Source organism: Grammomys surdaster, unplaced genomic scaffold (genome assembly GCF_004785775.1).
Source record: "Grammomys surdaster isolate TR1022 unplaced genomic scaffold, NIH_TR_1.0 125178, whole genome shotgun sequence".
NCBI classification, from domain to species: Eukaryota; Metazoa; Chordata; class Mammalia; order Rodentia; family Muridae; genus Grammomys; species Grammomys surdaster.
Window position 1 is genome coordinate 1 of NW_021620070.1, and position 12,536 is coordinate 12,536.

Sequence of the window (12,536 nt, forward strand, 5' to 3'; positions counted from 1 at the left end):
ATGATGTTCTACTGTTTTGGTAAAAGTTATTTTTCTTTCTTTCTTTCTTTCTTTCTTTCTTTCTTTCTTTCTTTTTTTTTTTTTTGAGTTCAAAATACTAGTTTATTGTTTCATTGAGAAAAGAGTAAAATGTAACCTCACTTATATTTAGTTTTACCTGTTGATAAACACAATTATATCTAGGACAAAATGTTTTCTTCTTCTCACATAGATATCAACTACTAAGTGACTGATGTCAAAGTAGATGAAGCAGCATTACACCCAAATTTTCTTTTACTACAATACATGTATGTTATGATATTTTATATTATTTCTATATCATACAATCTATTCTCTTTCAGGTTTTAAAATTATTCAAAATTAGGCAGATTGAAGAATTAAACCATAAAGAAAGATCAAACCATTATTCAAAAACAGTCCCAGAATAGAAAAAAAATCATCCCACATCACCGCATTTGTGAGCTTAAAATGCGTGCACTTTTAGTATGGCTCCATTCATTTTCTTTGGTGACACAGAGTTATTTGCCTCCCTTCTCTTCAATTATGAATTTTATTAACAGTATGTTTGTCCCAAATATGTACAGAAGAAAAAAAGAATATTTAAAACCCATAATCCTCAATCTCAATTCACCTTAGTAATGGATAAACAGAAGATATTAAACTATGTGCAGTATGAATAAATAATGCACTGAACTTTATTTCAGAAAATAAATGCTGGGAGAAAGAAGGATACTTCTTGTGCTTCTAATGGGCTATCAAAATATTTCCCACCTTACTGAAATAAAAAGTCAATGTTAACTACATTACTTGTATGGGCTCCTGGATATAAGCAGCACCAGCAATTTATTACAATTCCCAAAATTCTCTATTTAATATTTTGAAGCACCTATAATTCTCCCATAACAAAAGAGACTACAATGAGATGTTAGCAATACAATCCATTTCCCTGCACTTTGAACATACTAAGTTCCTAGACAGTTTTAGCAGACAGGTCATAAGTTTGGCAGTTTCCACCTTGGCAAAAGCTTTGTATGTTAAAAGCAAAAATGTCTTTCTAAGTAGAAGGTTCTACTTAACAAACTAAAGAAACAAATAAATGCCCTTTCTCCTGTGAATAGCACTTCAATGTGAAATTCATTAACATAAACATATGATAGGCAAAGATTAAATCAAGAAAAAGAGAAAAGAAGATTAAAGAAATTGGCATTTTCTGAGAGTAGTGAAAGGCCATAGTCACATGAATTGCCTTTATATCCTTTCACTCTCATATCCTTGGTTAATGGTAATTTTTTCTTTCTTATTTCTTCACACAGCTTGGCCATGTAAACCCACCACAGAGAGGTGACACAATGATATAGATGAACACCTGGAAGGAGAAAGAAAGGAAATTTACTTACATGACTCTATTACAAGGTTCACAGAACTAATTAAAGAAACACTACCAGTACTAGGAGAGTAATAGGTCTTCAATAATATAACCAATAGTGAAACTATATAAAAGATAAGTATTATGAAGACAGATTTTATTATTTTCTTTTAAAAAATGTTGGCGTATAAAATATGGTGGCATGCAGTTTCACAGTTCTATAAACTATGAAACAAGTATATGTACACACTACGCTTCTTCAATTTTGACTGGATCAATGAAAAACATATCACATAGCTAACAAATGTTAGTTGAATAGATGAAACCACATATTAATTCCTATATGATTCTGTTAATAGACTGAACTGGTTGAAAATTTTATATACTAAGTGTGTCTCTGTGTGTATATGGGTATGCACACCTTTCAGTGTCTATGCAGAGGTCAGAGAACCATCAGTGTCCTCCTTTACTGTTTTCCTATTTATTTTTTGAGACCAAGTTTCTCACTGACTATGAAGGTCACATTTTCAACTAGGTTGTGTTACTAAACAAGCTCCCAGGATCACACATGCTGGGGTGACAGGCATCCATGGCTATGTCTATGCTTTTAGGTAGGCGTTGGAGATTTGGATTTAGGTTGCAAGAGTCATCTTTTCAACCTGAATTTTATTTATATCATTATTCACAAAAACTCTCAACAGAAAAAAAAGAGTTTAAGTGAAGGGCGATATTTAATGCTGATTTCACAAGAAAAGATATTTCCTGGTCATGTATTTTACAATTAAAAGATGAATGTAGGGCTGAAGAGATGGCTCAGCAGTTAAGAGCAGTGACTACTCTTTCAGTGGTCCTGAGTTCAATTCCCAGCAACCATATGGTGGCTCACAACCATCTGTAATGGAATCTGATTCCCTCTTCTGTTATGTCTGAAGACAACTACAGTGTACTCATATATGTAACATCAATCAATCAATCAATCATTAAAAAATGATGAATGTAGCTCAACTGGAGTGATAATCATCAATAAAGAATCCCAGCACCCAATTTCTTAAAGAGTCAAAAATAAGCTCATATACTAAAGAGAGAAAAACTTACAATTGATACAATGATGATGATGATAGTGAGCTTGATATTCTTCATACACATGGCTCGAGCAAGATTTCTGCTGGTAGTTTTGAAAGTGACAGACTAGAAAACAATCATCAGTTGTTTTATTCTTCACACTGACTATATGAATGATTTGTAGTAACAACCTGTAAGTTTTTATTTTAATCAATTCTCTCACTTTTATGGATGAAACCCAGGGCTCCAGATCATAACAGATAAGAAATATAGAGAGACTATCTTGTGCCATGTACTGTAAAAGTGTGCCATGTACTGCAAAAGCATTTACCTGTGAATAAAAAATAATAAAAAAAAAACCTTTGGCCAATGAACTGAGGCAGGAAACAGGAGGTGAGAGTTGAAAGGGGGGAGAGGAGGGAGGGAAAGAGAGATATATATGAGGCACAAGGGAGATTCACTTGAACAGAGAGAAAGACAGTTGCTAAAACCTGAGGAGAACAAGGAACTATACTACTGAGCCAGAGTCTAAGCCCTATTTTCATTAGTTCTGTTTAAATTCAAATGTCTTTTTCCCTTCCTTCTCTTTTCAAGTAGAGACTGGTCATTCAGAATCAGTAGTTACCCAGAGCTGAGTTCTTTGAAAGCAATAATAAGCAATAGGAACTCACTGACAAGGCTTCACTTCGTTTCCTTCTCTTTGTAGAAATGCAGTGTTGAATGAACAAGTGATTTTTTTAAGAGGGAAAATATTTTCTATTTTAAATTTTTAATAAGAAACTCTTATTCTAAACCAATTGACTACAAGCATATTAACTGATTCTATACAGCATGATCTTTGGGCTTTGAACCATACATATAGATGTTTGATTTTCCTAGGAACAAATGTATTTACTTGTCAAAACCCAATAGGGTCACATTCCTTCAGTTATCCATTTTCTTTTTAATCATCACTTTTTCAGTGAGTAAAGCATTTTCACCAAGACATAAGAAGTTTAAAACAGGGCTGGTGAGATGGCTCAGTGGTTAAGAGCACTGACTGGTCTTCCAGAGGTCATGAGTTTAAATTCCAGCAACCACATGGTGGCTCACAACCATCCATAACGAGATCTGATGCCCTCTTATGGGGTGTCTGAAGACAGCTACAGTGTATTTACATACAATAAATAAATTTAAAAAAAGAACAAATCTTTAAAAAAAAAAGAAGTTTAAAACAAATAGGTAAACAAATAATGATATGTACTAATTACCTAGCTATTTTACTCCTAGGTATATTGTACAAAAGATACTATGTGAAAGCTCAAAAGAGCCATATAAAAATGTTTTGACTATTTTTTTCATATCTAAAAGTAGAAACTACCAAAATATCCATAAACCATAATGAATTATTATATAATAATCAAACAATTTATTACTATATTTACACAGTCAATGGATTAGTGTCATGGATTAGTGTCACAATTTTGACAGAAAGAAAAATAGAGTAAATGTTACAGCTTCTTCTTATAACTTTTGTAGACAAGACATGGTGGTTTGAATATGCTTGGCCCTTGGGAAGTGGCACTATTAGGAGATACGGCCTTGTTGGAGGAAGTGTGTCACTGTGTAGGAAGGCTTTGAGGTTTCCTAATGCTCAAGCTCTGCCCAGTGCAGAAGAGAGACTCTTCTTGGCTGCCTGTAGAAGACAGTCTCCTTCTGCCTGTCTTCAGATCAAGTTGTAGAACTCTCAGCTCCTTAGCACCATGTCTTTCTGGATGGTGCCATGTTTCTTTCCATGATGATAATGGAATGAACCTCTTAAACGATAAGCCAGCCCCAGTTAAACATTGTTCTTTATAAATGTTGCCTCAGTCACGGTGTCTCTTCACAGCAATGAAACTGTAACTCAGATAGAAGTGGTACTAGGAACTGGGGTATTGCTGTAATAGGCCTGACTATGTTTTTGCTTGGAGGAATGTGAATTTGGAAAGAAGTGGAATGCTTTAAGTGGGGGGTCAGTGGGCCATCCTAGTAGGAACATGGAAGATAGTGGTGCTGAGGGTGATTAGAACTTTGGAGGCCTGGCTCAAGAGGTTTCAGAGAAGATTTTAGTATGTTCCCTAGAGATCATTCTTGTGATATTTTGGTGAAGAATGTGGCCGTTTTATGCCCTTGTCCCAAGAGTCTGACTGAAGCTAAGGTAAAAGGTTTTGATTAATTGGATTGACAAAAGAAGTCTCAAAAAACCCTAGTTTAGAATTTGTCCTTGTGGTTCACCCTTATGAGGAGCATTTTGTTCAAGTGTACCAAGGTTAGAAAGGAAAAATACAAAATGCATGATTCAAAGATTAAAGAGGCACCAGGAAGTGAGATGGAGCTAAATCCTGTGTTCAAGGATATTAAATGGAAATAAGGAAGTGGTGACCTCAGGGTGAGATATCACTCAGCTAAGTTTATTATTTTTGGGTTTGTAGTTGACCAAGGGATAGTTATATCATGTTAGGGATTACTGACCTGGTTATTGTTTTCATTTGGACATAAGGAGATATGATTGTGTATCAAATTGATAAGGGATGGACTGTGATGGCTATTCTTGGTTGTCAGCTTGACAATATCTGGAACAAACTACAATCCAGAACTTATAAAGATCTTGTGAAGATGATTTAAAGAAAAGCTTAGATCTAGACATGGTAGTACATCGCTTTAATCCCAGCACTCAAGGGACAGAGGCATGCAGATCTGTGAGTACAAGGTCAAACTACAAAGCAAGTTCCACGACAGCCAAGCTTAGATAGTGAAGGAAATCATCAAAAACAAACAAACAAAAAAACTGATGAAGATGTAATAGAACAAGGGGGCCAAGTTCAAGCCCAATCAAGCAGCAGAACTTGGCAGCTTCAGCCATTGGCAGCTTCAGCCATGTGGCTCTGGCTTTAGAGTGAAAAACCGAAGGAGATACCTGGACAATTGATGCTGATTAGCTAGAGCTAAGAAATTAGTGGTGATTAAGAGACCAGCATCACTGAGGTGAAATCTTCTGGGAACTGTTTTCTGAGAGCACAAAGAAGTATTCCAGGCATAGCCAAGATTGTACCTCCTGCAGCAGTTGCACTTGGTAATGTGTAAGAGTCACCCAGGTGGTACTGGTTTTGAAGGCATGAAGGGGTCATGGAGAGCAGCCGAGGCTTGGCACTCAGAGGCCAGGAAAAGACATTGGAGAAGGTGCAGCTTCAGTTGCAGTTGATGGCCCAGGACTGAAGGCATCATGCAAAGGAGCTGAGGCTTGGAACCATGAAGAGTGCCTATGAGAGGCTATTGGTGAAGCCTAGTTGCAGCAGAAGACCTCAGTGTATTAGAGATGCCAGTACTATGGGGTGACCACCAAGAACAGCAGAGGCAGTGTAGTGGATCAACCTGAGCTTAGAATGCTACAGAGGGCAGAGCTAGAGAAGTGGCTCAAACACTTTGGAGAAGCTCAGACAATCATGTGTGTATCTCAGACACTGGAGCAAGAAACTGTGAAGCTGAAGTTGCCTTGGAGACGCCAAGATGTTAGGGAAGCCAGAGACATGGAATATCTGTCAAGGAAAGCTGCTAACAGGGGGTGGAACCAGCCCAAGAGAAAGAATTGTGTTGCAGTCAACAAAACTGAAAGGAGTTGGACATCAGGTATGGAGACGCAGAGTTTGAAGTTTGCCCAGCCTGTTTTTGGTTTTGCTTTGGTCAAGTTATTTCCGAACTATGACATTTTGGAATACTAATGTATATCCTGTGATAATGGAAGTATGTGAGCTGCTTTTTGATTTTAGTTGTATAGGGGATTACAGTTAAGAGACTACATAAATCTCAGAAGATACTTTAGACTTTTAAACATTGTTGAGACTGTGATTGACTATTAGGACTTTTGAAGTTAGATTAAATGTATTTTGTATTATGCTATGGATAGGTATGGCCCCCATAGACACATGCTTGAACAAGCCTATGGGGACCAGGAAGTGGAATGTGGTGATTTGAATATGTTTGGCCCATGGGAAGTGTCACTATTTGGAGGTATGGCCTTGTTAGAATAGGTGTGGCCTTGTTGGAGGAAGTGTATCATTGTGTAGGCAGGGTTTGAGCTCTCCTAGTTCTCAAGCTCCACCCAAGTGCAGAAGAGAGGCTTTTCCTGGCTGCCTGTGAAAGACAATCTCTGGCCGGGCGGTGGTGGCGCACGCCTTTAATCCCAGCACTTGGGAGGCAGAGGCAGGCAGATTTCTGAGTTTGAGGCCAGCCTGGCCTACAGAGTGAGTTCCAGGACAGCCCGGGCTATAAAGAGAAACCCTGTCTTGAAAAAAAAAAACAAAAAAACAAAAAAATAAAAAGAAACACAATATCCTTCTGCCTGCCTTCCGATCAAGATGTATTTCATTGGTATAGGATTATGCACAAGTAACATTCTTCACTGTTAAGAAGTTGCAGGATACCAGGTTATTGGATATGCTTTTCTATACTATTATTAAAATGTTTATAGAGAAAAATAATTTTGTAATGTTTAAAATGGTGGTCTGTTCAGCTACCCATCTGAAGAAGTTAGGTACAAGCATGCAAGTAAATCCAAAGGTACAGAGGACCCATGTTAACAACAGTAGGTAGCTATGATGCAACACCAACAATGCTCAAATATTACCTTAATTATTTCAAAAAGACTGAAGCAAATTGCTAGTATTATTGAACTATTAAACATTAAAGTAGCATGTTCTAGCTTATCTAAATTTTAAACTGTTAAGAAAAATATTAAAGTATTTCCTCTTTTTAAATTACACAGATGTTTAATTAACTTTATTTACAGAGTAGGGATCCTCCCTTCCCCCTAGATTCTAGTGGTACCTAATAACACCCTTGGGCAAGAATGCTAGTTTAAAAATAATTGTGCAGGATCCGAAGAATAACAGATATTTGTATTCATTAAAAAAAGCAAATGTGGCTAGTAGCATCTCTCAGTCTCAGTTACTCAAAAGTAATTTTATTACAGTCCCTATATAACATGATTTTGAAGACACGGCTACTATTACTGCATTCCTACCAAATCCCACAGCACACAGTTTTGTTTTGATTTTTGTTTTGATTTTGTGTGTGTGTGTGTGTGTGTGTGTGTGTGTGTGTGTATGTATGTATCCTGCACTAGAAAATGGTTTTCCATCATACATATATGTTCAAAGTTAAGCTGTTTGCACATTTCCTGATTTTGTTTGTGCTGATTTGCTACTATTACATCTTGTGGATCATCTGGTTCTACAGTTGTCAACAGTGCTTGGAATGACAACAGCATGCAGAAAGTCATTGCTACCATCCATTGTTTTTTCAGGATATACAAACATGTATCCCCTCTGACAGAACTAATAATTAGGATGTCATATTTTAGTGATAAACCAGACTTTAGTAAGGTTAAAAGGATGTGGCTCCTTGAATAAGAAATGTCCCCAATGGGATCTGGCATTTGCACACAAAGTTCCCAGTTAGTGACACTGCTTAGGGGTGTTTGGGAGTTGAGGCATTGCTGGAGGAAGTATTTCACTGGGGGTAAACTTTGAAAGTATACAGTCTCAGTCTAGACTTCCAGTTCTCTGTTTCACAATATAATCTGTTTCCTGCTCCTGCCACCACGACATGTTTGTTATCATGCCTCTTCATCATAATGGACTCTTTACCACTCTAGAACCATAAGCAAAAATAAATTGCTTCATCCAAAAAGATGATGATTTTGATAAGGGCATTTTATCACAGCAATAGAAACGTAGCTAATAAAATGGAAATGTTTCCAGTATTTTAATCTCTACTTGGTATCTTACTCCTCATATGGTGTGTCTTTTTTATTGCTGTGAAGAGACACCATGACATCCTCCACCATTTCTATCACCACCACCACCACCACCACCACCACCACCACCACCACCACCACCACCACCTCCACACGAATATGACTACTGCTACCCATGCTAACACATTTCCCATCAATGTTGGAATCCCCACCACATCCCGCCACCTAAATCTCTAAATGGATCTAAAGCTGGCTCCACAAGACACAACTCATGCCTAGTATGTTAAGTAGGCCCCAAATCCCACAGATGGTTAGGTCAGAGGCATGAGAGGGTGACCTAATACTATTCTGAAAAATGGCTATAAATAATAAATTGCCCCTAAGTTCTCTTTATATTAGTGCATCTCCCAACCCATACAAGAGAAGCTTCTTTTTACAAAAGACTGTGATTAATATACTGACATATAAACTGGTTAACATGCAGATAATAACAGAGTGTGGACTGCCTATCTCTAAATGGGACATCAATATCATACTTTCTCTTCCATAAGTCTCAGGAAGCATCATGGATGAGGGGGTAAAAAGATTCTAAGAGCCAAACATATTGGACATCTGCAACAAAACTCTTCTGGTCAGACATGACAGAGCTGTTGAATGCATGGATTCTCAGAAGCTGTGAGTACATTTAAAAGATTAAGGCAGCCAAAATCCAAGCATGGATGGGGGATGGGGGAGGAGCTCATGAAATTCCACACTCAAATAAAGACCTATCGTCAACTGATGGCAGTTAGGGGAGGAAGAGTCAGTTTTCTTTAGAGATGTCATCCATAAGAGGTTGCCTATGCTCCTGTAGACTGTCCTACACCAATGCACATACAGGTAGCACTAAATGAACTCAGCACACAAAGTTGGGAGAGAAACATGTGAAAAATAGGGGATGAAATTTCAGGGATGGAAAGTGGGGTAGCACTGATCAAAATGAATTATAAGTGTATATGAAATTTTATCATTGAGAGGCCCACTCTTTTCTGAAGGGAAGTGGAGAAGGAGTGGATCTGGGGGAGAGGGGAGGTGTGTGGGGAGGAACTGGAAGGAGAGGAGGGAGGGGAAACTACAGTCAGGATACAATATATGAAAGAAGAACAAATAAATAATAAAAGAAAACTTTAAAAATATAAAAATTAAAAATCTTTATATAATTCTTCTAATTACCACATATTTGATGAAAAGCTTATAAAATGACACAAAACCCAAGGTTGTAGGAGGTTGTCAACTTCCTACAATCTGCCATTAACAGATAATATTAAAATTAACAAGTTCAAATACCTGTTAGAGCATAACATGTATCATGTCAAGCATTTTACATATAATTTAATTCTCAGAACTCAATGAAAAAAGTATATTGCCATTTTATAGATTATGACAATTGAGGTAGAAAGAGGTTAAGTAATGTGCTTAAGGTCATACTACTAGAAAATGGTATTAAAATCCAAACAGTCTGATTCTAAAGTTAAGGCTCTTAATTGCTACAGTCTTGTTGCTAGTCACAATCAACATGATTATGATACTATATAGTCATTGTGATATTTACAGTATAATCACCTTGGAGATATATATGCATGTCTGTGATAAATTATCTAAAGTTAATTAAGTAGGAAGATCCACCTTAAATATGGGCAGCATCATTCCCTGACCTGGAGTTCTGGACTGAATAAAGAAAAGAAAGCAAGCTAAGAGTCTGCATTCATTGCTTTCTGCCTTCTGAATATGAGGCACAATATGATCAGCTGCTTCCTCAAGATTTTACTTATAGAACTAAACCTCCACATTGTGAGCAAAAAAAAAAACCCCTATTCTTTAAGTTCCTTTTATCAAGTATTTTGTCACAACAATGAAGAATAATTAATACCATGATTATTCAATCACGAATTGCTTTTAATGTGTAAAATTTAAATCTGTTAAAGATCTCCACATATTTATTTTTTCAAAACACTTTTACAATGAACTACATAGAAAATGTAAAGAAATATGTGAGAGTAGAAAAAAGTAATTAATGGTACATTTCAACCTATGTCTTTGGCTTGATATAAGGAAAAGATCAAGGTAACACAGTGAGTCATACCCAGCCAAAACTTCAGCAGAGGTACATAAGGTGATGAATTATCAATTGAAAAACTTTGGTTTAAAAAAAAAAGAAAAACTTTGGTTCAATGTAAAGTTTTAGGAAATTATTTCTGTATAATGAATATATTTTTATTAAAAAAACTTCATTAATGGCTACTGAGAGACTGGTTGTTTTGTATATCTCACTGATACCTTTCTTATCATAATATGATGATGACATAGATGTGAGAAAGGAATCAGAGAAACAAACCACCTTAGTATAAAATTTAAGACCAGGGGCTGGAGAGATGGCTCACAACTATCTGTAATGGGATCTGTATGCTCTCTTCTGGTGTCTGAAGACAGTGACAGCGTACTAACATACATGAAATAAAGAAATCTTTAAAATTTAAGACCATTCTCATATTATCTTAACCATCAGTGCAATTATTCTAATACCGTGGGAAAAATATATTCCATACTTACTGAATCCACAAGGTTTTCTGTTTTATCTATCAGCAATTCCAACCTTTCTCCACGTTGAGCAACCAAATCTATGTTTCTGACCATTATTCCTTTCAGTTCATCCACTTGTGCTTGAGTCTCCATCACTCTGTCTAGGCTCTTACTATCGGAGTGATGCTTCAATTGTGCAGCCAATACACTCGAAAACTCACTATTCATGGCATATGGAAGTGCAGTCTGTGCTCTTGAACCATAAGTAGTCTGGAACCTCTTCTTTACTTCATTCAAAAAACTGAAGGCTCGAGAACGTTCAAAATCATCATCAGTGATACAAAGATACACAATCCTGTCTTGGCAGATGTAATGAAACAAATAATTGCCATGTGAGTAAGTTAGTTTATTATTTTCAGAAGGTATCTTAGCCAGAATCTGCTCTGTCACCTCCAGGAAGTTTCCTCCACACCAAGCATGTTTGGCAAGGATAGTGGTTCCCCTGGCAACAACAGCAAAAAGAATGGCCATGACTTCAATCTGACCGGGTACCCTCTGGCGGGCACTAGGGTTCTTGACTGAGGGGCGCAGGTCTTCCTAGGGTTGCCCACTGCCTGAAACAAGAGACGGATAGGACCTGACGCCGCAAGCTTCCGTGTAAAGCGCCCCGCCTACGCGTGGCCTCCTGGGAACGTGAGCTCTCCTCCAATGGGAGCCGGCTAGAGGATGTTCCCAACCCTCGGCACTTCTCAGAACCCGAACTGCACTCTGGGAGTAGTAGTTCTGAGTATAATGGTGCCACGTCTGCGTTAGGGTCGGGTTAACAACTCAATGAACATCGAACGCTGTTCTATAATTCCAGGAAACGAGAAGATGCAAGACAACACAAGTAGTCTATCAGTATAACCACCAGAATAAATGAGGAGTTGGGCTTCTCCCGCTATCTCCACATTGATTCTCAGCAGATAATGTCGCCTATTCATAGACAAAACAGAATGTCTCTGATAGGAACCCTCTGTGCTTTCGCTATGAAAAAAATTAACTTCATTGTATACCTCACCGATCATTTCTCCCATGCTTTGGCACAAAAAATAACAGCAGCAAATCAACAACAGCAAGCGACAGCAGCTACTTTCCTGTGATTTGAGTCTGCTACGGTATATCCTTTTCCTCCTTTCTCATCACCACCTCCCCCCAACCCCTCAAACTCCCTCCTTCCTGGCTCTGTTTCCCAACATTTAGAGACCATGGAGTTTTCTCTTATGTAAAACATTCCAGAGTCACCCTTTTCAACCCCACACTTCCAGCCTCTTCAACACACACAGACTTGAAATTCTCAGCAACGTCGCTATGAAAATTACTTTATAGCCATTGCTTCATTCATCAGATTTGCCTCCCACCTCTATGCCAGCTCATTTACTTCTGTAGTGTTCACACTGCATAGGCCGTTGCCCTGCACTTTGTTTTCTTGGTGATATCAGCTATCCCCAATGCATTGTTGTCATCCATATGTTGATAATCCTCATGTATTTAGGAAGCACAGACAATACTCTTGAAACCCAGTGTTAACCGGATATCTTGAGTCTTAATCTTAATAATAGTTCCCAATCTACCTAATAGATTTCTACTTTCTCTGTTCAATAACCTGTTTGTCTCAGCGAATGGCACATCCATTCAGTTGACCGATCCAGAATGCTAGGTGTGATTTTGAATACATATATTTTCTCAAAGCTCATAGCTACACAATAAGTAATCTATTTTCTAACTACTTAA

General features: G+C 37.5%; 1 protein-coding gene and 1 pseudogene across 2 annotated transcripts; both read right to left on the bottom strand.

Annotated features, from left to right (window-relative positions):
• Positions 1 to 536: 536 nt before the first annotated feature.
• Positions 537 to 11,423, bottom strand: Vamp7 (vesicle associated membrane protein 7). Of its 2 annotated transcripts, XM_028785263.1 has the most exons (4): positions 11,214 to 11,423; positions 10,794 to 11,148; positions 2,462 to 2,554; positions 537 to 1,366 (listed from the first exon to the last, which is right to left on the bottom strand). In XM_028785263.1, the coding sequence occupies exons 1-4, from the start codon at positions 11,240 to 11,242 to the stop codon at positions 1,298 to 1,300; spliced, it is 546 nt and encodes a 181-aa protein (XP_028641096.1). In that variant the 5' UTR covers positions 11,243 to 11,423; the 3' UTR covers positions 537 to 1,297. The 2 variants fall into 2 exon arrangements, with proteins under 2 accessions (XP_028641096.1, XP_028641094.1); XM_028785261.1 differs by having other exon boundaries at positions 10,794 to 11,423.
• LOC114637113 lies at positions 7,322 to 8,771 on the bottom strand (annotated as a pseudogene).
• Positions 11,424 to 12,536: the final 1,113 nt, after the last annotated feature.